Source organism: Gorilla gorilla, chromosome 5 (assembly GCF_029281585.2).
Source record: "Gorilla gorilla gorilla isolate KB3781 chromosome 5, NHGRI_mGorGor1-v2.1_pri, whole genome shotgun sequence".
In the NCBI taxonomy this organism is placed as follows: Eukaryota; Metazoa; Chordata; class Mammalia; order Primates; family Hominidae; genus Gorilla; species Gorilla gorilla.
In genome coordinates, this window is record NC_073229.2 from 52,983,547 (window position 1) to 53,008,053 (window position 24,507).

The window sequence follows — 24,507 nt, forward strand, 5'->3', positions numbered from 1 at the left end:
TCGTCGCCCAGGCTGGAGTGCAGTGGCGCGATCTCGGCTCACTGCAAGCTCCACCTCCCGGGTTCACGCCATTCTCCTGCCTCAGCCTCCCGAGTAGCTGGGACTACAGGCGCCCACTACCACGCCCAGCTAATTTTTTTGTATTTTTAGTAGAGACGGGGTTTCACCGTGTTAGCCAGGATGGTGTTGAGCACTTTCTGTATGCCCACACTGTGGTGTTAAGTACTTGATGGGTATTAACTCAACTGATGTTCCTGGAAGCCCCATGGGGAGGTACTATGATGAATATTATTCCCACATACAGAGGAGGGAACAGGTAAGTTCAGAGGCTGGCCCAGGACCACACAGACACAGGTAGAGCTAGCAATTGAACTGACAATGTTGCTCTAGAACCTCTCTCTTAACTACTCTGTCATGTGGCTGCCCCGGTCTCTTCCCAGCTTGGGCAAATAGTTTATTTGCATTACCTTGGGAAAGGAAGACAGATAGTGGCCGCAGCCTCACCCTGGAGATCCTGATTCAGCTGGTCTAGGGGACATCTGTACATTCACATTTTTTTCAAAACCCCCAGGGAATTCCAGTGTGTAGCCCCAGGGTTGAGAACCGCTGGTTTAAACCAGTCCACACCCAGTAGCATCAACTGGTTTTCCAGCTAGTAAGCACCTGCATCCTGAGAGAACAGGCTAAGATGAGACTGTGCTGTGAGCATTGAAGGGTCCTTGCAAGGACAAATTCTGGGTGGGCACATATGGTAGGAGAGAGCTCTGGAAGAATGAGTGGTAAAAGGAGGAGATACTGGGTATAATTTGGGGCCCCCTTTCACAGCTTTGTCTTAGGTCTGTTCTGCTTCAAAAGACTCCAACCAAACATTGAAGGGACATCTTCCTCAGCAGGTACCCAGCCAGGTGAGGAAAGCTGAACACGCTTTAAAGTATTAGCAGAGCAATTCAGTGACAGCTGTAAATGAACTGAGGAAAACAGTCCCCTTGGACCAGGAACTCACCAGGAACGGGGCTTACAAGGAAGAGCTTTTGGGAAGAAAAATTTGAGCTGGAATGGAAAGCTGAGCATAGTGTGGCTGGAAGAGAAAAATGAGGAATGCATCTGCAATGTGAATAACGAAAATATGCAAATGCATAGAAAGGAATAGGATGGTTAGGTATTGTAGAGGGAACAGGAAGAGATAATGTCTTCCAGAGCAGATACTCTTTGCTGGAGAGGGATAAGCATTGTTAGCAGGGAGGTGAGGGAGAGGGGTTAGTTAGATGGTGGGAGAAGTCTGGCTGTAGGAGGGGTCTAAAAAATCTGTGGCCAGGTGTAGTGGGTCACGCCTGTAATCCCAGCACTTTGGGAGGCTAAGGCGGGCAGATCACTTGAGGTCAGGAGTTCAAGACCAGCCTGGCCAATGTGGCAAAACCATGTCTCTATTAATAATACAAAAATTAGCCAAGTGTGGTGGCACATGCCTGTAATCCCAGATACTCAGGAGGCTGAGGCAGAAGAATAGCTTGAACCTGGGAGGTAAAGGTTGCAGTGAGCCGAGATCACACCACTACTGTACTCCAGCCTGGGTGACAGACCGAGACTTCATCTCAAAAAAAAAAAAAAAAAAGAATCTGCTGGGAGGCCTGGGTTTGTGGTGATCAGCATCAAGATCCACTCTAGTACTGGTGAGCACTGAATGGGAGGCAAAGGAAAGAATTGGGAGCCCATATAGTCTGACACAGTCTCTAGTGAAGCACCAGCTGATTCAGACACAGGCACATACCTCTGATATGGTCAGGGGAGCAGTTCCAGACCAGTATCCGTGCTGCTGGACCCAGGGAGTATCTCTTATTCAGAACCCCAGAGCAGTGCTATCCTGTGGTGTGCTAATAGCAGTGCTATTTCTGTGGTGTTGGAAATGTTCCATATCTATGCTTTCCGCCATGGTAGCCACTAGCCACATGTGGCTATTGCGCATTTGGCCTGTGGCTAGTGCAACTGAGGAAGTGAATTTTAAATTAAATAACCACATGTGGCTAGTGGCTGTCATACTGTCTAGAGCATCTATTGCCTGACCAGTGATTTAATACCATCTCAAGCTTCCTGTATTGGGACCCTACTGTTTACCAGATACTTTATTAACCAATTTACACAAATTATCCCATCAACTACTCACAGCCTCTCATGAGGAGGTACTATCATCCCCATTTTAAGGGGGAGGAGATGGAGAATAAGAAAACCATCCCTAGAGAAGGGTAGAGCTGGATTTGAATCTGGGACTGACTGGTTCCAGTGCTTAAGATCGTTCTGTGATAGCACATTTCTTTGTATTGTTTTCTGTTCATCAGTTGGACAAACTGATTCTCCACAGAGCACCTTACCATCTGCGAGGTCCCTCTTGCCCTTACCTATGAACTAGTCTTCCATGCTCTCTCTTTTCCATTCTTTCACGTTGGGATGACTTCCCAGGATGGGCCAGCAGGTAGACACCATGCCTATGGAGCCCGAGCGAGGTGAAGAGTAAGTGTAGACAGAGGCTCCCAGCACTTAGAATCAACTGGTATGATGGTTGGCTGCATAGGAGTTGAAGGGTAGAATGCAGAGCTGAACGGAAACCTGTGAGATTTGAGGCAGGGTGTTTGGGGATTTCAGTTCTCTTCTTAGCCCCAGGAAGTTTCAGAGTATAAAAGCAGAGGACAGATAACTGTCTCAAGCTAGGACTCTGGGTATCTATAAATTGGAGAGAATACTGGTCCATGCATCCATTCACTCAGTAAAAATAATCACTTAAGGATTTGGATTCAAAAAGGCTATAATGAGTCCTGAGAATCTGCATTTTAATAAAACCTAGGCAATTCTATGGCCCATAGATCACACTTGGATATCAAATTGTCTTGGTGTCAAATCTCATCTCCTTTCTGTGCTCAGTTGTGGGATCACAGGAGAGTAATGCCTCCCATTCAGTGCTCACTCACTTGCAGGCTGCTACTTAAGACACTATTTTGGGTTTCCCAGTTTACAGCTGGAAGTAGTCTCTTTCTCCTCTGATCTGCCTCGTAACACAGGTTCTCAACCTTGACTACACATTAGAATAACTGGAAGAGCTTTAGAAAAATACTGATGGCCCGGCACCAGTCCAGGCTATCTGACCAGAATCTCTGGGGTTGTGGCTTGGACATCTCCTAAGAGAGTTGACTCTGATGTGCAGGGTGAAGGACCCCCTCACCTTATCTCTCATGTCTTCAGGGCATGTACCACATTCTGCTCCATGTTTTTTGTTTCTCCTTTTGGCTGGGCTGAGTCACCTTTGAGCCTCCACAGCTATCATTATAGTGTCTTTCACAAACACACTCAATAAGGCGTTTTCAACTGAATAACACGTTTCTCTATTTCAGTTCAGATTTAAGGGCACCATAATATTGCCTCAGAAGTTGGACTCTTTTCTATGTCCTTTCTTTTTTTTTTTTTTTTTTTTTGAGATAGAGTCTCACTGTGGCCCAGGCTGGAGTGCATTAGCGCGATCTCAGCTCACTGCAACCTCCGCCTCCCTGGTTCAAGCGATTCTCCTGCCACAGCCTCCTGAGTAGCTGGGATTACAGGCACGCATCACCATGCCCGGCTAATTTTTGTATTTTTAGTAGAGATGGGGTTTCATCAAGGTCAGGCTGGTCTCGAACTCCTGACCTCATGATCCACCCGCCTTGGCCTCCCAAAGTGCTGGGATTACAGGCATGAGCCACCGCGCCTGGCATCATCTATGTCCTTTCTTAACCATCCTCTTTTTTGCTAGATCGTGAGTGGCCTCTTCCTTCAAGTATAGCTGTGTGTATAGCACCTATTGTTAGAGCTAGGGCCAGGAGACAGAGGGCTAAACACTGGGGATTAGGGCCTGAAGGGCTGCACTTATTAGGCTTCAGGTAGCTAGTGCCAACCTCTGCCAGCTCTGGATGTCTCCATTGTTGGCAGCACAGGGGCCGAGGAAAATCATCCAAGATGGAACATTTTTCCTCTAAAGCTTCTTGGCTCCATGGTGGGCAAGTGGAAGCAGGCCTGGTCTCAAGCAGAATCATGACACAGATGAAGATCCCTCAGATGCCCCATCCCCCTTTCTTCCTCCTTTACTAGTGATTGCTGGACCCTGCCACCTTCCCAGAGACCACTGTTCCCATGCCTTTTCCCTTAACTTTCCCTCTAAGCCTTCTCCGTAAACTCATTCACTTTGATTATTCCTAATCAAGTTAAGTGTACTACCCACTCTAAGGGTTTTTTGTTTCTTTTCAAATAAAAAAAGGAGTGTTTCGAATGATGGAGTTTTAGCTGTCACTGTGAATTTGGTATTTTTGAGGGCAGTGGGGGTTTTTTCTGAATTCCCGAAATCAGTGTCTGCCTACTCTGAAATCAGAGAGATGTGAGACAGCACCTGTTTCTGGAGGGGGTCACTGCCTCTGTTTTAGAGAAGAGGGGATTCTGCCCTTGGAAGCCCACCTTCAAGACACCCCTTAAGAGGTGCCAACAGAGGTTCTCATGTGCCCCCTCTGCCCCTGCCAGATGTGGATGAGTGTGTGGAGGGGACTGACAACTGCCACATCGATGCTATCTGCCAGAACACCCCGAGGTCATACAAGTGCATCTGCAAGTCTGGCTACACAGGGGATGGCAAACACTGCAAAGGTGAGGCTGGGAGGGCACCTGGAGGAGAGGGACCTGTGGAAGAAGGCAAACCAGTGCCACTGCCCTCAGCTGGCCACTCTCCATCACATCAAGGCTAGAAATTCCACTGGTCAAGTGGTGGGGGGGTGGTGAGGGGGGCAACTGCATCTTCCCAGAGGGGGTGCCATTTTCTAATTTGCACAAAGGCACCATGCAGGCTAGCAGAGGCCCTGGTGGGGACAGTTCACAGCCCACAACCTGGCTGGGGTGGGAGCATGAAAATCATAAGACTAAGACCTGAGGTTCCCTGACATTGGAACCTTTATCTTTAGACCCTTACACCACATCCACAATGGATGGGAACAGAAAGTGTGCTTCAGAGGAAGTTCATAATGTAAACACATCTTCCCCTCATAATTAAATCAATGCAAATTAAAGTAGCCTTGAGATATTAAATTTATGAGCTTCAGTGTTGGTGAGACTTTAGTGGACAGGGTACACTTGTTAATTCCTAGTTGCATTATAAATTGAAAAGTAATACCTACCAGGAATCTTAAAAGGTATTTCCTTTGATCCAGGAATTTTACTCTTGGGGACTTATTCAAAGTAACAAAATAATACATGGGAGAAGATGTTCTTTGATGCATTATCTATGATGGTAAAATAAATCTAAATCTCTAACAATAGAGAAAAAAATAGAAAAATAATATTCTGCAACCATGTACAATGGTAATTAGAAAGACTGGATGGAGACCTGAAAATGTTTATGACTTAGGTTTAAATGAAAACATAAAAATGCTAAATGGCTTATAGGCTATGAACATAACTATGTAAACACAACCATAAGGCTGAGTCTGGGGGTGGACAGTGGGTTCGCAGGTGGGTTCAGCTGTCTCAGCTTCTCTTTGCCCACAGACGTGGATGAGTGCGAGCGAGAGGATAATGCAGGTTGTGTGCATGACTGTGTCAACATCCCTGGCAATTACCGGTGTACCTGCTATGATGGATTCCACCTGGCACATGACGGACACAACTGTCTGGGTAAGCAAAGGAGAGGGGATTTGGTGGAGGGATGTCTTGTGGAGAAAGAGATCTTTTCAGCATTTCCTATTTCCCAGGGAAGGAGGAGAGAGTGATCAAGAAGAGCTACATTCACAAGAGAATAAGGTCAGCCTCCCCTTTGAGACTGGCCACTTAGGATGAAAAATCCTGCTGGATGAAAAACATTACAGGAGAAGCTGCTATGAAATGCTCCTAGGGCAAGGGCCAGGAGATGGGAATAGTGGGTTTAGCCAGTGGTGAGGCATGGTAGGAAGCTGATTTGGCTCCACACACATATCTTGGTTCTGCTGCTTACTAGCCTTGGGTCTTGGGCAAATCAGCCAATCTCTGGAAATCTCAGCTTTCTCCTCTCTAAAATGGGGGTGGGACCAGGTGTGGTAGCTCACACCTGTAATCCCAGCACTTTGGGAGGCCGAGGCAGAGGGACTGCTCGAGCCCAGGAGTTCAAGACAGGCCTGGGCAACATAGTGAGACCCTGTTTCTACAAAAAATAATAATAAAAATTAGTCAGTCATGATGGTGCATACCTGTAGTCCCAGCTACTTGGGAGCTCTTCCTTGGCTTGAGCCCAGGAAGTCGAGGCTGCAGTTAGCTGTGATTGTGTCACTGCACTCCAGACCGAGCAATCTTATCTCAAAAAATAACAATAAAATAGAATGGGGTGGTAATAACCCACTTGAAGGCTGCTGTGCGGATCACCACAAGACAACATATGAAAAGAGCCCTGTACAATCCTTAGCACATGGTAGGAGCTCAGTAATGGGAAGAATGTTTTTGATGATGATGACAGTGCATCCCTATGCCCCAGGAAGCCTCTGACCCTTATAGGCTTGTTTTCTCCCAGTTCTTCCTGCAATCTCCAGTCTCACCCTCTCCTCACTGATCTCCTTTGTCCCAGGAGCTGGATCAGAGATAAGAGAATCTCTAAGGAACTGAACTCAACTTTGGTCTCTGTCATTTTGGAAAATTACTGGGACCAAGTCAGACTCTTCCCCAAGCAGAAAATCTGAAGCTCATAGCAGAAAAGGATTTGAAATTTGAACCCAGGGCCTTCTCCCAAATTACTTCACCCTGTAGCCACAACAGAAAACAGGCACTAGAAGCATAAAGGACCAGGAAAGGAAGAGAAACAAAAGGAATGGTGCCCAGAAAAGCAGGCTGAGCTGGTCCCCACCCACCAACTGACCAAATAGATGAATTCTCTGAAGTCCTATTGGCTGAGAAGAGCCTCCTTACTGCAGAGCTGCCTCCAAACCTAGTCATAACCCATCATTCGACCCAGGCTATAGGTTTCTACACCCAACCCTGGCCTCCAAACCCTGATATCTGCTGGGCCCTTAATCCCAGCCCTGGTCACCTCTCCTACCATTTTAGCTTCCAGGGAAGGGCCTCTTATGAAACTCCTTTGGGAAGGGAAGCTGTGGCACTTAGACCAGGACAGTGAGTTGCCTACAGGACATGCACATAAGCTTCTGAGTTCTTTGGCTGCCTTTGACTTTTCTAGGCCCCTGATTCTCACCACATCTCATTTCCCTATAAGTGTTTTGGGGAGAACCAACCAGAGGGACAAGAGAATGATTAGGTATAGAGAGGGTCAAGGGACAAAGATTACCTAGGGTTAGGGTTCAAAGTCTCAATACTACCTTTGGCTCTTAGGGGAATTTTGAGAAAGTTGTCCATGCTCTGGGCCTTAGCTTCCCCACTGAGAATTGGAGGAAAGAGCTTGGCTAGAGTAGCAAAGCCACAAGGTTAGATAGTAAGGGAGCAGACAGAAGGATGGCATGTAGAATGTGGCAAGAGCAGGAAGACAGGGATGGGGAGAAGTCAAGAGAACAGCAAAAGACAGCGTAGAGACAGGAGCAAAGCACAGGAAAGTACACCTTAGCTCTTCCAACAGGTGCATCTCTTGGGCAAGAGCCAGCTGGATCTGGGCCTCTCTGCCCTGGCCAGAAGGGGAAGAGAAGGTTGCAGGATCTCAGCAGAGAGGATGGGAAGAGAGGGGCAGATGAAGCCCTCAGGAGCCCAGATTCTAGCTGCTCCATTTGACAACCAATCTACGTGATGCCTCCTGGGCCAAGGCAAACTGAGAAGGGCCATGGACTTGGGAGGGCAGTAGCTAGCATAGAGATGGAGTCAAAGTGTTGAATTGGGGGCTCCAGGGTGAGCTTGGCTCTAGAACCTAGGGGTGGTGATTTGGGGGTGAGAGCCTACTGTTCTCCCTGTCCCCCACCCCCACCATCTAGGGTGTGGCCTGGCAGCTCTCCCCAGATCCCTCCCCGCCAAGTTGTCAGACTTTGTTTTGTTAAGCCAAAATAGGAGAAAGGCTAGGGAATATGGCAGCAAGCCCAGGCACAGGGGGGAGGGGAGGAAGGACGGGGCCGTGGCCTGTCCACAGAAATGGTCCCTGCTCCACAAGGAGTTGAGGCTCAGCTGCCTTTCCCCACCCTGCCCGTCCAACCTCAGCACCATGGCCATAGCTCTGCCTGCACCCAGAGCCACTTCCCAGGTTCCTACATTCCCTGGCTGCTCATTGCAACCAGCTGCAACCCCCAGTTACCTATCCGACCAATGTGACCAATCTCCATCCTTACCTTCATCACTGTTCCTCTTTCTCTGGCTTCTTTCCTGGTGTCCTCTGTCCTCATACCCAGTTTACACAGGTGAGGGAAAGGGAGGCATGGCTTCACCTAGGTGACATTTGAGGTTCAAAGGTCCCCTTTTCCCCCACTTGCTTAGCTTCCCAGCTCTGCCCTCAGGGCAGCCTTTTTACACTTAGTGGAATATTAGCTGACAAGGGTGTGAGGATTTTCTGGCTTAAGGCTGGGCTTAGGGGGTAGTAGTTCTTAAGACTGCCTTTGGTGCTGAAGTCTTGGGATACACCCTGGACCCTGCCTGTACCCCATGACCCCACTGACTACCTATCCTGCACAGATGTGGACGAGTGTGCCGAGGGCAATGGCGGCTGTCAGCAGAGCTGCGTCAACATGATGGGCAGCTATGAGTGCCACTGCCGGGAAGGCTTCTTCCTCAGCGACAACCAGCATACCTGTATCCAGCGGCCAGAAGGTCAGCCCATGACCTGGGATGGCCCCATCCCTGCCCTCCCCAGGCTTCTCTTCCCAGCTGTCCCTCAGCAGCCCCTAAGTCTCACCCTCCATTCTCAACTCAGCTAGCTCCTTCTTCTCTTGTCCTTCAACTCAATCACACCCTAAAGGATCTAGGAACAGACACCCTGTTAGGGCAAAATCTGGGGAAATTACTTTGAGGTTGGGATCAATATGGGATTAAGGCTACTATGGAGTATCCTCTGTGTCCAGACCTGAGGTGGATGTTGTCCCTAATTGTAGATGGCTGAGCTTCTCTAAGCTGCTGCCTATCTGAGAGGGCCTCACCATATCTTTTTCCTTGGATTGGCATGGGAGGGTCAGGCAGGAATAATGGGTTTATATTGGCTGTTTCTATGACTCATGCCCCCCACTCCCACTAGACTGTGACATCCCTGAGGGCAGGGACTATGTCTAACTCATTGTTGTATCCCCAGCACCTAACATACTGCCCTGCGTGTAGTGAGAGTTTAATAAATGTTTGTTGAATAAAATTGCATAGTAAATATCTATACCAATTACCCTCCACTCTCATTGTAGATCTGATTGCTACTGATCTTCTTCCCAGTTTGACTGTAAGCTCTTTGAGGGGAGTGATCACACCTTGTATTTTTCTAGGACCTTCCTAAATCCGCCCCATCTCCAGCACAGTGCTGGACACCTATTATACACAATTTTTTGGTTGTTTAAAGGAAAGGGTGATCATTCGTTGGGATGAGTATCAATAGCTAGCTAGTTATACATTGTTCAGAACAGCTCTGTGCTCTGCTCATGAGCACCCAGGTCTGTGGGGAAGACAGGAGGCCTGGGACAAGGAGAGTCAGTCCCCTCGTGTTGAATTCAACCTCAGTAGAATTCTCCCAGTTCCCTAGGTCCCCAGTTGCCCCTTGTAGTTTTTCTTTTCTAGACATCCAGGGATACAGAGCATTCACACCCCTTTCTTCTCTTTTAGAAGGAATGAATTGCATGAACAAGAACCACGGCTGTGCCCACATTTGCCGGGAGACACCCAAGGGGGGTATTGCCTGTGAATGCCGTCCTGGCTTTGAGCTTACCAAGAACCAACGGGACTGTAAATGTGAGATAATTGGGATGGCAGGTGGGGCAGTGGGGTCGGGGGTGAAAACACAGAGGAGGGGTATAGGGCTTCAGGAGCAAGAGGACAGGGCTGGGAGGAAAAGGGAGTATGGGGAGGCAACTAGGCAAGGGGGCCAGTACCCACATTGTGGAAAACTGTGGATGCAGGGAGGAGCAAGCTGACAGGGCCCTGTCCTCTCTGTGCACAGTGACATGCAACTATGGTAATGGCGGCTGCCAGCACACATGCGATGACACAGAGCAGGGTCCCCGGTGCGGCTGCCATATCAAGTTTGTGCTCCATACCGACGGGAAGACATGCATCGGTGGGTGAGGCCAGGGGAGAACTCAGTCCACCTGAGATAGGGGTGGGGGTGGGACCCTTTGGGAACCAGGGAAGTGGAGGAGTGCATGGGGCCCAGATGCTGGGCACAGAGGGACTGGTGAGGGAGTTAAGACCCAGAAAATGCCAGGTCTAGTAAGGGACAACTCTAAGAGAGACTGAAGGGCTCCCCGGCCCTCTTCCCCTCCCCAACCCAGTGGTTTTACCACCCTGTTCCAGGAGCCTCACCACCCTCTTCATCCCAGGACAAAGCGTTGCCAAACTGGGAATAATTAGCAGAGTTGCTTATTGACCAAGGCTGTAGTTGAGAAGTGGGAAGAGATCTGGGGAAATGCATCTGCTTAGGCCTGACCAGAGGCCCTTGGTTGACTAGTGTGATAACAGAGGAATTATCAAAGCCCAGTGTCCCCACTCTGCAACTGAGGGTGGGACAGAGTGCTCCTTCCTGGAACAACCATCCCTGAACTGACTGACAGATGGGGTTTCCTGGCTCCAGGTATCTTTTTCCTCTTTATTCCTTCTCTCCTCACTCTCCTCCTGCAACTCCCCTTTCTACTCACCTCACCTTACCCCCCATTTCCTTCTCTCTCCTCCAGATGCCAGTGGTACTCCCTCTCAGCTCCACCAGCAACCCTGTTTCTTCCTCACCAACTCCAGCCTTCCATCTCTTACCTTGATTTGAGGCCCTCTTAATACCTGGATCCCTCTTCCTGAATTCTTAGGCCTTATCTCACATATTTTCAGGTACCCTAGATGAGTTTAATTCCTTAAAGTTAATTCCTAATTCCTTTAGCCTTTAGGTCGTTAGTGCTGAGAAGGATGATGGAACAAGGTTTCCCCTTGGAGAAGTGGGAAATGAAAGGAAGAGGTTTGGCTGAGAGAGAGGCTGTGTCTTTAGCCAGGCAGGGCATGAGCTTGCTGTGTGGGCATAGGTGTTTATGAATGACTGTCCATCTGGTGGGCTGCGGCATGCTGAGGATGGGGGTGTGTGAATCCAGTCACTGTGTATGAAGTTATGTATATCAGAGACATGACATTAACTGAGGAACTAGACTTTCCAGAGACCTGTCCCTTTCACTGCAGGAATAGGAACTGGAGAACAGATGATGCTCTTACAGGGCTCCCTCAGGCATTTGCTCCAGAGACTGGCACATCTATTTCTAAAGTCCCTATATAATTAAAATCTCCCCTGCCACATTTCCCTCTGAATTAACTCTTCAAAGACCCCAGAACATTTTTAGGCTCTTCTCATTGCCTTCTTTGGGCTGGTGTGTTTCAGCTCCTTTCATTTTTTACTCATAGGTCTAATTATTTTGCTTTTCAAACCTCCCACCACCTCCTGGACACATTCACACATCCCCAGTCTCTCGAAAAAAATTGTTTGCAGTCCCCAAAGAAAAGATGCATGAGTCAGGGGCCAGGGATGTGAAGGTCTGATCCCTCTCTGATTTATTTCTGTTTAAAGTTCCAGACATGGTTGCTTCTGAAAACACCCTTACTGAGCTTGGGCTCTTCTCTAACTCAAGACCTATTCCACCACTGGGCTGTGGCCAAATGAGGCAGAAAAGGCCAAATGAGGCAGAAAAGACCAAATGAGGCTATTCTGGGGTTTACAGCTATATTCTTTCCTAGTTCCTCTTCTCCAATAGAACTTATTTTACCTTGCCATATATCTAATTTTTCTGGCCATCCCTGGTAAGAGGAAACATCATTGCCTGGGGCCATCAGGACATTCAGATTCGGTGGGAAGACTGAGAAGGCAGTATAGTTTAGCAGAAAGGGCGGCACCCTTTGGGATTTGGGATTTTGTGGTTAGTAAGACTTGAGGGTGCATCCCAGCTTAGGCTTGAGCATGCTCTGTGGTACTGGGCCCATGGTTGGTTGCCCTTTCTGAGACTGTTTCAGTTTTTCAGTCACTTGCGGGGAGCTTGGCATCTTTGGGGATACCACCAGACAGGATAAGGATGAGGAGTGAAGCTGTCATAAGGGTCCCAGGGCTCATCATTTGGGGCTACTGGTTTGGGCTGGCAGTGGGGAGGAGAGGGTGGGGAGGGGTCTGGGGCCAGAGGGCCACAGTGGCTTCTGCCCAGCACCTAAACAGCTTTTTTACAATGTCAAACAGGGGAAAGGCGGCTAGAGCAGCACATCCCCACTCAAGCCGTTTCTAATGGTAAATATGTCTGCTCTCTCCGCTTGCTCTCACTGGCTTGCTAGGGGAAGGGCTAACCCGCTGGGGCTCCCACTAACTGCATGCCCACTGGGCCCAGCCTGACTGGGCCCCAACTTGCCAGCAGGGCTATCCTGGCAGCCTGGGCACTGGGCCCATTGGGTGACAAGAAACCTGAGTCCCTAAGAGCTGGCCCGGGAGCTTTCATGTTGGTCTCGTCTTTGTTCCTGTCACTCTCCTTCTGCCCTTCCTCTTCTGCTGTCTCCCCCCACACCCACCTTCTAACACCCCACCCCACTCCCAGCCATCTGCTCCCCACCCCCCTCTACCCAGCCAGCCTCATCTTCCCTGTCATGCCCACTGTGCCACCTGAGATAGGGGTGCGATAGGATTAGATGCCATCCCCTCCTTGGGGCTTCTTTCTTGGGTTCTTACCCACATTAGTTCACAGTCCCAGCATCACTCACCATTCTCTCCCACCGTAATGGCTAAGAGCATGGCATGTGTGTTCAGGCAGACCTGAGTTTGAATCCTGGCTCTGTTACTTTCTAACTGTATGACCTCAGGCAAGCTACTTTCCTCTCTGATCCTCAGTTTACTTTTCTATAAAATAACAGTCCTTCCTTAGGGTTGTAATGCTTGAGATAGTGCATGTAGAGCATCTACCTGGCAAGTGCCTGGCACAGCATAAGCACAGAGTAACTTGTGGTTTTAATATTGTGACCTAGAGAGCAAAGGGGTGAGACTATATGGTCCTGCTGCCCCACCCTGCTCTCAAGAATGCCATCCTGCAGAGGTGGGCAGCTATGCCCAGCTTTCTGTCCAGCCTGGGATGGACATTGTGCCAGCTCTGCTATTCCGTATCCTACATCCTTCAGAAGCCATCTGGCCTTGGCATAAGATCTCTGTGCCCCTCCCCCTGCTCCTGGGCTTAGTGGACCTCTTCTTATGCTAAAAGCACTCTTAAGGGGGTGGCTAGCCTTGGAACCTGAACTGAACATTCCCTACTAGGTTCCTCCCATGGTCTTGGAGAGCCTCAGGAGAGACTAAAGTGGAAATGGCACAGAGGATATCCCACTCCAGGTTGGGCTGTTCCACACATGGGCATTTGAGGGACCAGGGCATGGCCAGGGACCCATAGAGTTAGGCTTCTTTTGGAGCCCTGGCCTTCCTGTTCTCATTGGTGACAAGAGTTGGGCCTGAGTGTGGGGAGTCAGAGACTTAAGAAGATGACAGTACATCCAGTACTGGTCTTATTCAATTCCCTTGATTCTGAGAACCATTCTTCTATCTTCCCTAGTGGAGGTCTTGGGATTCTTTCTCTCTAATGGGAGAATTCTAGTCACCCCAAGAGGACAGACAGTATGCACCACCTCCACAGTCTCTGTATCAGGGGCCTTCACTGTTTGAACTAATGGCTTTTCCTTGGACACATCTGACTTTCCCAAGCTACCATTTAAACCTGTTTTTCTCCTGCTGTGAATTCAGAAAATAGGGAGAGTGACCCATCGACACTCCTCCTACTCTGACCTTTTAGTGAAAGGGAAAACTTACCAGTTAAGAGGGAGCAGCATAAGAGACTTAGCCAAAATAAGGATTTAGGTCTTATCTAGCTCTGAGGTTCCTCTAACTCTTTCACTAACCTTTTTACACCCTTCCTTCTCCTCTGGATTCTTCTCTTTCTTTTGCTTCTCCCCTCTCCTATACAACATCTCCCCATTAGCAGAGTAAAACAACAAAACAGCCAGCTTATCTCCATCTAGAACTAAAAGGAGGGTTTGGGAGGAGTTGAAGGTAGATTAACCCAGTATGTGCTACCTCCTCTGAGGATAAGCAGTCAGTCGGTCCTGGAAGTGGGATCTTTCTTAAGACAGCTAGGCAGCGGGGAAGGGGAAGATAAATTGATGGGTATCCTTCAGTTGCCTGAGGAATGGCCAGGCTAATTCTTTCCAATCCACTTACAATAAGATTGTCCCACCACAATCCCCACCCACCAAAGACATAGTGGAAAGAGGAAGAAACTCCTATCTGTCCCTTCTGGTTCCCTGGCAGCCAGAACCACCCTCACTTAGCTCCCATCCCTCCCTACTACCCCCCGCCCCACCTCCTCCACCCCCTCGGCACATTCCTGCCTGACAGCTCTGGCTTGTACCTGCCTCACTGCTGTCCACCTTGTTTCAATCAAGTAGGGGGCAGGGAAGTGGACTGCTTGGCTGTACTTGTGAGGGGATGGGGGATGGGAGTGATGGGAGGAAAGGGGCTGGGAGCCTCCCTCGGCTTAATGCTCCTTCTAAAGCACAGAGAGGCAGCTGAGGCCTTCCCTCGGGCCTCTGTGGTCTCCACTACCCTCAGAGTTTGGGACTCCTCCAGGCTTGTAACCTCGTTACCATCCCCCACCTCCCTCCTAAACAGAGACCTGTGCTGTCAACAACGGGGGCTGTGACAGTAAGTGCCATGATGCAGCGACTGGTGTCCACTGCACCTGCCCTGTGGGCTTCATGCTGCAGCCAGACAGGAAGACGTGCAAAGGTAAGGACTTTGAGAGGACAGAAGCAGAGTGACCTTTGGTAAGGGGCTGAGGTTGGGACCAGAGATAGGGTGCCTATTAGGGGATAACATCTCCTCAACCTCCTTCTTATGAAGAACCCAGGACACAGCTAAGGGTTGTCTCCTATCTGCCTGTTCCATCTCAGTTCAAGGGACAGAGAAGGCCAGCCAGTTCCTTAGTGCCCCCTTCCCCTACCCCACCTTGTTTCCCTACTCTCATTCCTATCCCCCATGGGTCCCTAACCCTCTTAGTTAATGGACATGCGATTCACATTTGCTCCTGGGTCTGGAAGGATATTTGAGCCCTGACTGTGTGTGTGCATGAGGTCACAGGTGTGTTCCATAACCTTCTTACCCCACATTCCTCAGACCTTCCCAGTGGGCTCTGGGGAAATGATGTCTACCCCTCGAAAGGCTGTACTGGTCAAAGGGAGAGTAGGATACTAGTTAGGAGGACTGAAGCTGGAGCCTGGCCACTTGGATTCAGATCCCAGCCCTGTCTCCTACTAGCTCTGTGATCCTGGACAAGTCACTTAATGTCTCTGTGCCACAGTTTTCCATAGTGCTCGCCTCATACTGTGTTGTGATTAAAAGAGTGATTATATAAAAAGTACTTAGAACAGTGCTTGGCAAATGGAGACACTTTGTGTTAACTGTTATTACAGTATAGTTACCCACATTATGCATTCTGTTTCCCTTCCTTTTAATTAGCCAGGTCTGAGGGAGCATGGGGGGAAAGGGTGGAGGAAAAAGGAAGGGTAGCCATACTGAAAATGATGATTCATTAGGTCCATATCCCCTGGTCACAAGGAGTGGGGACGAGGAGGACTGGGCTCATTCTTTGTGTCTTTTGGCCCAACAGCTGCGAGAGGAGGGGGGGAGGCTAGGGCAGCAGGTCAGCCAGCCAGAGTTGAGAGGTTTCCTGCTGGGAAGAACTGTTGACAGGTATGCTAAGAGTGAAGTGAAAGGCTGCCCTCCCTGCCCCTTCCCCCAACCAGGGGTGAGTAGCCTGGGTCCTGTCTGCCACCAGCTTGGGGAACTTGACCTCAGGAAGGAAGCCATTCACCAGCCCCCCTTTCCCTTACTAGTGCTGAAAGCTGCCTCAGGCCTGAGTCTCTCCAGATCTCTCCCAGTCCAGCCCCCTGCCTGGCCCCCAGCCCTCCCCCATCAGCTACCCAGCCTCACTGGCTCTCCTGGAGGTCCTCCCTGCCTGGCCTCTTTCCCAGCTCCTCCTCCTCCCTAAAGGGCTGCCCGTTTTCAGTGAGTCCCTTTAGACCCTCCACCTCTCCTTGCCCCGCACCCCCCCAACCCCCCCGTCCTGAGGGACAGGAAAGAGATAACCCTACCCACCAGCCTTTCAGGGAATGGCCATCAGCTGGAGACTAAGGGCTAGCCTGTTAGGTCAAATGCCCACCTGCCCCTCCTCTAGGTAATTCCCTGAGGGCCTGTTCCTAGTTTTGGTTCCAATTTGTCCCCTTATAAGAACACTCAATCCCAGAAGAGAGGGTGTTACTAATGGCCACAGATCCCCTGAACAGGGAGGAAACAGAGACAGGAAAGAGAGAGAGAGAGACAGGAAAGAGAAAGAGAAAGAGACAGAGAGAGAGATCAAGAACAGGCAGGCCCAGGACTCCTTGATTTTTGCATGTCTCTGTCAGTGAGGGAGGGATCTTTCTCCTTGTTTGTTCTCAGCCTTTGATAGTATCTTTTATCCTGTTTTGTCCTCCTTCTTCAGATATAGATGAGTGCCGCTTAAACAACGGGGGCTGTGACCATATTTGCCGCAACACAGTGGGCAGCTTCGAATGCAGCTGCAAGAAAGGCTATAAGCTTCTCATCAATGAGAGGAACTGCCAGGGTGAGCAGACTCAGCCAAAGGTGAAAGCCTTAGGAGAGGTTCTTGTGGGAGAGCTTCAAGGAGGCCAGAGGGCTAAAGTCTTAGAAACTCAATAGATATTACGCAGAGTCTCTATAGGCAGTGTCATCCTGCAAATTAGCAAATGGTACTCTTTCCCCTCAGCGGACTAGCTCCATATCAAAGCACTCAGCTTGGCAAGGACTGAGGGATGGATTTCACCCCAATTCATATCCTTGGCAGAGTAGGACGTACCTAACCACACATGGTGGGCCCTGACCTAAAGGCACCAGATCTTGCAGTTCCTAATTCCAAGGACTCCAAATAGAGGGGGCAGAGAAGATGGAATGGCATTGTTAAATCACTGGTCCTAGAGCTAGGACATGAATAGGAACTCTTCAGTTCAAGGGGGAAAGCCAAGGCCCCTCACTTGGGTCCTTCACCTGAGCAAGGGTCAAGTGCTCCAAGACAGATTCAGTGGCTTGAATCTTTGCTCTTCCAGATATAGACGAGTGTTCCTTTGATCGAACCTGTGACCACATATGTGTCAACACACCAGGAAGCTTCCAGTGTCTCTGCCATCGTGGCTACCTGTTGTATGGTATCACCCACTGTGGGGGTAAGCTAGTAAGCTTGCACCCCCAGCCACCCTGGCCCCCTCACCTCTTCACCCTCCAATTGAACAGGTCCCTGTGTTGGCTTGTGGCTATGGGCAATCCCTGGATGCATGCACCATGTCTGCATCCACTGTGACAAAATAGGAGGAATTAAGACAGCTTTTGAAGAACTGGGAGACTGCGGAAACAGCATCCTGCCTCCAAAATTCCTATCTCCCATTCCTATAACTGTCCCTGAACTCCCACTCTCAGCTCCCAAATGACAGTCTCACTGGTTGGGAGGAGTGGAAGGCTTTAAAAAGCTTGTTGGCTTGGCCCCTTCTCGATCATTCCTTTGGGGACAGAGATAATTGGAGGAGGTTTGAGCTCTTCTCAGGCCAGTAGTCATCTTACAGTGCCTAGAATGCCTTTTTTTTTAAATTGTAAGAATATTTAACATGAGATCTACCCTCTTAAGTTTTTAGGTGTACACTACAGTATTTATGCCTATGTTACCTATAGGCACATTGTTGTACAGTAGATCTCTCGAACTTATTCATCTTGCGTAATGCAGGGTACCTGAAACTCTAACCAAAGGCCCTCACTCACTGCCTACTCTCTGGCTCTTCCTCCAACTCCATCGTTGTTTTTCTGTCTCCCTACTCCTTCCCCCAGATGTGGATGAATGCAGCATCAACCGGGGAGGTTGCCGCTTTGGCTGCATCAACACTCCTGGCAGCTACCAGTGTACCTGCCCAGCAGGCCATGGTCGGCTGCACTGGAATGGCAAAGATTGCACAGGTGGGCAGTGCCCTCTGCTGGCCAAAGATGACACTGCCATTTCAGGGAGCAGTTGGGGTTCTGGAAAGCATAGAGTATCACATTGGGGAAAGGTGTGAGGTGGAAAGGGTGGAGAATGTAGCCATTTTGAGTTAAAGACATGAAATTTGTAGTAAACAATCCCATCATCAGTCTCCATGGGTACAACAATAGTTATGCAAGTAGCTGATTCCTCCAAATTACCCAACTGAGGGAAAGGAATGCATTCATTTGCTCAGGCCTCTCTCCCCTTCCTAGAGCCACTGAAGTGTCAGGGCAGTCCTGGGGCCTCGAAAGCCATGCTCAGCTGCAACCGGTCTGGCAAGAAGGACACCTGTGCCCTGACCTGTCCCTCCAGGGCCCGATTTTTGCCAGGTACATGGGAGGAGGGTGCTGGAGAGCTTTGGAGGAGAAAAGAGGAAGGACTGGCCATTCAGGCAGCTCCTTCATTCCCCCTGGATTCCTCCAGCCAGCAGGGGTTGGGAAGGCAGGTCAGAACTGTGACAGGCTCCTTTTCTCAGAGTCTGAGAATGGCTTCACGGTGAGCTGTGGGACCCCCAGCCCCAGGGCTGCTCCAGCCCGAGCTGGCCACAATGGGAACAGCACCAACTCCAACCACTGCCATGGTAAGCACCAGCCCAGAAGCCCTGTTCCCACCCTACTCTCTTACATTAATCCCTTATTTTTGTTCTTCATCAATCCCCTGGCCTTCCTTTCTCCTGGATCCTCTTTTTTGCCCTGTAATTCTCCAACCCTGCTCCCTCACTCCCTCTGCCCTAACATCTGATCCCCTTGACTTTCATAATCTCACTCCCCCAGCCAAGCCCCTGGCTTATTGCCCAGCTTCTCAACAACCCCTACGGCACCCCTGACCTCCATGGGCATCCCATACTGTGCTGAGTTTCTACCATCCCTCTAGAGGCTGCAGTGCTGTCCATTAAACAACGGGCCTCCTTCAAGATCAAGGATGCCAAATGCCGTTTGCACCTGCGAAACAAAGGCAAAACAGAGGAGGCTGGCAGAATCACAGGGCCAGGTTTGGACTGGGGACCCCATTCCAGTTGGCTGTCTGGCCACTAAATCCTCCTTACCCCTCAGCTCCTCTGCTTCCAAAAACCCACCAGAACCCTGAACTCTAGGCAGAGCAGAGGAAAAAGCAGCTGTAGGCATAGCACCCAAGGAAGTCCCAGAATATTCCCCTCCACCAACTAATTAGGACCCTAGACTAAAACAGGATTGAGAGATAGTTACAGTTAGAGATCTGGGGAGGTCTGTCTGGGCTGGGAGTGAGAACTTTCCAGGGGATGTCCCTGGGGTTGACAAGGCCTCTCTCCCAGGTGGTGCCCCCTGCTCTGAATGCCAGGTCACCTTCATCCACCTTAAGTGTGACTCCTCTCGGAAGGGCAAGGGCCGACGGGCCCGGACCCCTCCAGGCAAAGAGGTCACAAGGCTCACCCTGGAACTGGAGGCAGAGGTCAGAGCCGAAGAAACCACAGGTGGGACTGGGGGCACTGTTGGGAAGAGGACTGGAAGGGGAGGGCAGAGGTGGGGAAACCACAGGTCTCAGCAGCAAAAGGAAGGGATGGAGCCTGTACTAGGGGCAGACCCTGCCTGGTGCCAAGCCTAAAAGCTAGTCCCTCTTACCATGCCCCTCCTAGCTCCCAGCTTTGCTCCCCTGCCCTCCTGCTCACAGCAACTCTTTCTCCTCCCTGATACACATGGCCATCCACCACCAGCCAGCTGTGGGCTACCCTGCCTCCGACAGCGAATGGAACGGCGGCTGAAAGGATCTCTGAAGATGCTCAGAAAGTCCATCAACCAGGACCGCTTCCTGCTGCGCCTGGCAGGCCTTGATTATGAGCTGGCCCACAAGCCGGGCCTGGTAGCCGGGGAGCGAGCAGAGCCGATGGAGTCCTGTAGGCCCGGGCAGCACCGTGCTGGGACCAAGTGTGGTAAGGGAGCTTACTGGGGAGCAGGGATGTAGGAAAGACCCAGTTTGGGCCTGACTCAGAGCAGGACCCTTTGTGGCCTCAGATGCATTTCTCAAATTATGAGGCAGCCAGGATGCTCCTGCCCGCTGTCCTCCCTTCCTTGGTTCCAGGCTGAAATCTAGAAGGATGCCAGGTGGGGCCAGCAATCCTCCTGCACACGGCTTTGACCCTCCTATCCCCCCAAGTAGGATTGTGTTTGTTCCCTGACAGAGATTCTCCCTGAATCGGGGGTTGTGGGGGGGGGAGTGGGAAGGGGAGTCCCAGGCCTGGGTGGTGGGAAATGCGGGGGTGGGTGGCTAGCGCGGCCGACTCTCCCTCAGTCAGCTGCCCGCAGGGAACGTATTACCACGGCCAGACGGAGCAGTGTGTGCCATGCCCAGCGGGCACCTTCCAGGAGAGAGAAGGGCAGCTCTCCTGCGACCTTTGCCCTGGGAGTGATGCCCACGGGCCTCTTGGAGCCACCAACGTCACCACGTGTGCAGGTGCCAGGGGAACAAACAATACAGAGTGGGGTAGGGTGGGCACTGGGATGCCCATGGGCATGGGATTTCCCAAAGGGCAGGCCCAGGCTCCAGGCCACTCTCTTAGTCAACATCCTGTTTGTATACCTTTGTCCCCTGAGATCAGGTGACCCCATGGGGATGACTCAGGACCATCCCCATCAGAGTTGGGCCCTTGATTCATTGCAGGTCAGTGCCCACCTGGCCAACACTCTGTAGATGGGTTCAAGCCCTGTCAGCCATGCCCACGTGGCACCTATCAACCTGAAGCAGGACGGACCCTATGCTTCCCTTGTGGTGGGGGCCTCACCACCAAGCATGAAGGGGCCATTTCCTTCCAAGACTGTGACACCAAAGGTGAGTAAGCTACTCACCTCCCTGGGGGATGCCCCAACCCCAACTACTCCCAAAAAACTCTCCAATTTCCCAGAGGGGACACTGACCCACCATTTTCTCCAAACCAGTAATGGGCCCAGCTACTTGACCAACCATACCATCCTGCTTCCAGGACCCACCCTGCCCCTCCACTAGTCCCAAGCTTGGGAACTGAGAAATAATTAACAGTCCCACTTACCCCTCCACTTTGGAGAACTGGTGGCATATTCTCCTCCATATCCCAAATGAGTTTCTATATAGGTTTGGCACTGTGCTCAGCGTCTGAAAGAAAAGGATTGGCACTGTAGCCAACCACTCTGTAAACTCTGTTTTTCCGTGGGCTTAAATTCTGGCATGACTGGGAAAGATTGAGACCCTAGAAAAGAACTTTGATGTATCTGATCTCCTGATTCTCCAAGATGAATGTATCCTGTCCATCCCATGCCCTGTAACTCCCACCTGCCTACCATCTTGATTCCTGCCCTTCTCCCTTGCCTACAGTCCAGTGCTCCCCAGGGCACTACTACAACACCAGCATCCATCGCTGTATTCGCTGTGCCATGGGCTCCTATCAGCCCGACTTCCGTCAGAACTTCTGCAGCCGCTGTCCAGGAAACACAAGCACAGACTTTGATGGCTCTACCAGTGTGGCCCAATGCAAGAGTACGTGGCAAGCCAGGCTGTGCAAAAGGGAGGAGAGAGGCCTGGGAGCAGTGGACATCTAAAGGAGGGGTGTGAAACCAACAGGGAGCAGGGCTGGGGGGTGGAGGAGCAGGAAAACTCCACCTTCCACCTCTCCCCAACTCACTCAATCTCAAGGCCAGTTGCTAGGCTGGACCCTGTAACACCCTCTCCCTGGAGACAGTTAATGAGGAAGCAGAGACAGGTGAAGTGAGAAGAGAAGGTACTAAAAGGGCAGGAAGGAAGATGGACTCAGAGCTTGGAAAATAATGATGAACTAGGACGCAGACTTCCCATAAATGTCTGACCTCTACTTCAGAACTCTTCAATTCCCCCAGCACACTTCCCCACTGACTTCCCTTCTCTGTCTTGTTTTATCCACTGGGGTTTGGCTGCAGATCGTCAGTGTGGTGGGGAGCTGGGTGAGTTCACTGGCTATATTGAGTCCCCCAACTACCCGGGCAACTACCCAGCCGGTGTGGAGTGCATCTGGAACATCAACCCCCCACCCAAGCGCAAGATCCTTATCGTGGTACCAGAGATCTTCCTGCCATCTGAGGATGAGTGTGGGGACGTCCTCGTCATGAGAAAGAACTGTGGGTGGCTTGCAGAGCTGGGCCAGGGAAGGGCAGTCCAAATCTGGTTAAGGCAGAGAACAAAGAGAGAGACTGATACAGGAAGAAATGGGGCAGTGAAGTTAGGGATCTATGAGGGTGAAATAGTGAGAGGCCTTTAGGAAGAGAGAAGCTAACAAAGGAAAACAGCAATGACACATGTTTGGTAGAAAACAGAGTTAAGAAAGCTAGCAGTGGGGCTAGAACTCCAATGGCGTTACATGTATCACTTTCCTATCCTAGCATTTTTGCCATTCCATTCATTTAAATGTCATATTTATTACACTATGTGAGTGCCCAGGTATCAAGGAGGAATTGTGGAATGAGCCCAGTGGGCAATGGGAGAGGGTGTGGGGTAGGGTGTGTGTATGTGAAGGGGGAGCCTTTGTCAGAATGATTCTCTTGCCCCATACCCCCACCACCAGCTGTACAGCCCACGTTCTAGGAGGGCTTGGGTAGCCTGCCCTGCTGCTCTACTGACCTGCTGCTTGCCTTCCCAGCATCCCCATCCTCCATTACCACTTATGAGACCTGCCAGACCTACGAGCGTCCCATTGCCTTCACTGCCCGTTCCAGGAAGCTCTGGATCAACTTCAAGACAAGCGAGGCCAACAGCGCCCGTGGCTTCCAGATTCCCTATGTTACCTATGATGGTAAGCCAAGGAGGTGGGTGAGAAGGGGAGGTATGTCAGTTTTGAGAGGGAACCAGGAGAGCAGGAAGAGCTCCTGCCCCTGAGCCCCTCACCTTGGTTGACTTTGCAGAGGACTATGAGCAGCTGGTAGAAGACATTGTGCGAGATGGCCGGCTCTATGCCTCTGAAAACCACCAGGAGATTTTAAAGGTGAATGAATATTAACAATAATGATAGCTAACATTTAATAAGTATGTAACAATATATAGGCAATAGGCTAAGTGCTTACATGAATATTCTCACTTGATAGACACAATAGCTCTATGAGGTAGGTGCTTTCTCCGTTGCCTCTTTACAGATGGGAAAACTGGGGTATAGAGAGTTAAAGAACCTGCCCCATGGGAAGCTGGGATTTGAGCCCAAGCCTATCCGACTGCAGCGTCACCCACACTATATTACACCTTGGGGAAAACTTGGAAGAGAAAGGGAAAGTGAGGAGAAGAAATGTCCCTACCTCTTCCAAGAGACATAGGGAAAGTGAAGTATAGAAAGATACTTTTGCATAAGTCCCTTCCTTCCCCTATTCCCTCCCCAGGCCTCATTAAGCAGCAGCAGATCGGCTGGGCGTGGTGGTTCACGCCTGTCATCCCAGCACTTTGGGAGGCCGAGGCGGGTGGATCACATGAGGTCAGGAGTTTGAGACCAGCCTGGCCAACATGGTGAAACCTCGTCTTAATTTTGTAAAAATACAAAATTATCTGGGTGCGGTGGCAGGCGCCTGTAATCCCAGCTACCCAGGAGGCTGAGGCAGGAGAATTGCTTGAACTCAGGAGGCGCAGGTTGCAGTGAGCCGAGATGGCGCCATCGCACTCCGGCCTGGGTGACAAGAGTGAACTCTGTCTCAAAAAAACAAAAACAAAAAAAGCAGCGGCAGATCTAGCACAGCTTTCTCAGAATCAATTTATGTACAGACTTCTTTTCAAGGAAAATAAATACTTCCAACATTGAAGAATGGACTAGATGCCCTGGGTCGGTGAATCCCAATTTAAGAAAATCTTCCTTAAGAAACTATAGTCTGGCTGGGCATGGTGGATCACGCCTGTAATCCCAGCACTTTGGGGGGCTGAGGCGGGTGGATCGCCTGAGGTCAGGAGTTCCAGACCAGCCTGGCCAACATAGTGAAACCCCGTCTTTACAAAAAAATACGAAAAATTAGCTGGGTGTGGTGGCGGGCGCCTGCAATCCCAGCTACTCAGGACCCTGAGGCAGGAGAATTGCTTGGACCGGGGAGGCAGAGGTTGCAGTGAGCTGATATCATGCCATTGCACTCCAGCCTGGGCAACAAGAGTTAGACTCAGTCTCAAAAAAAAAAAAAAAAAGGAAACTATAGTCGTAGTCATAGAATTATCCTTCATAAATTATCACTGCAAAAAAGTTAAGTGTTAGCAAAATATTTTTATATTATCATCAAAATAAAAGCCTTGACAACAAAAATCACCTAGAACTTGC

The 24,507-nt window shown here is 50.3% G+C and overlaps 1 protein-coding gene and 1 long non-coding RNA gene across 11 annotated transcripts in view; one reads left to right on the plus strand and one right to left on the minus strand.

Moving 5' to 3' along the window:
* Window positions 1-24,507, plus strand: part of SCUBE3 (signal peptide, CUB domain and EGF like domain containing 3) — a 39,376-nt gene that overhangs the window by 9,387 nt on the left and 5,482 nt on the right. For 3 of the 9 annotated variants that reach the window (XM_055390237.2, XM_055390235.2, XM_055390236.2), the window contains 21 exons: window positions 4,534-4,656; window positions 5,551-5,676; window positions 8,629-8,763; window positions 9,754-9,879; window positions 10,088-10,204; window positions 12,344-12,391; window positions 14,801-14,917; window positions 16,671-16,793; window positions 17,293-17,409; window positions 18,062-18,187; window positions 18,464-18,580; window positions 18,727-18,831; window positions 19,125-19,241; window positions 19,543-19,701; window positions 19,942-20,157; window positions 20,517-20,678; window positions 20,886-21,053; window positions 21,573-21,734; window positions 22,151-22,348; window positions 22,867-23,019; window positions 23,129-23,208. In XM_055390237.2, the coding sequence (XP_055246212.1) occupies window positions 4,534-4,656; window positions 5,551-5,676; window positions 8,629-8,763; window positions 9,754-9,879; window positions 10,088-10,204; window positions 12,344-12,391; window positions 14,801-14,917; window positions 16,671-16,793; window positions 17,293-17,409; window positions 18,062-18,187; window positions 18,464-18,580; window positions 18,727-18,831; window positions 19,125-19,241; window positions 19,543-19,701; window positions 19,942-20,157; window positions 20,517-20,678; window positions 20,886-21,053; window positions 21,573-21,734; window positions 22,151-22,348; window positions 22,867-23,019; window positions 23,129-23,208 (2,795 nt within the window). The other 6 variants (XM_063707554.1, XM_063707555.1, XM_063707553.1 and 3 more) reach the window with 5 other exon arrangements.
* The window catches only part of LOC109027321 (uncharacterized), a 39,312-nt gene that overhangs the window by 2,904 nt on the left and 11,901 nt on the right, over window positions 1-24,507 (minus strand). The window contains exons 2-4 of one of the 2 annotated variants that reach the window (XR_008680610.2): window positions 21,271-21,353; window positions 8,289-8,384; window positions 23-2,601 (exon numbers count right to left, since the gene is read on the minus strand). This is a non-coding gene — a long non-coding RNA (uncharacterized lncRNA). Of the gene's footprint in view, window positions 1-22; window positions 2,602-8,288; window positions 8,385-21,270; window positions 21,354-24,507 lie in introns of those variants that run through there. The other variant, XR_010134252.1, reaches the window with a different exon arrangement.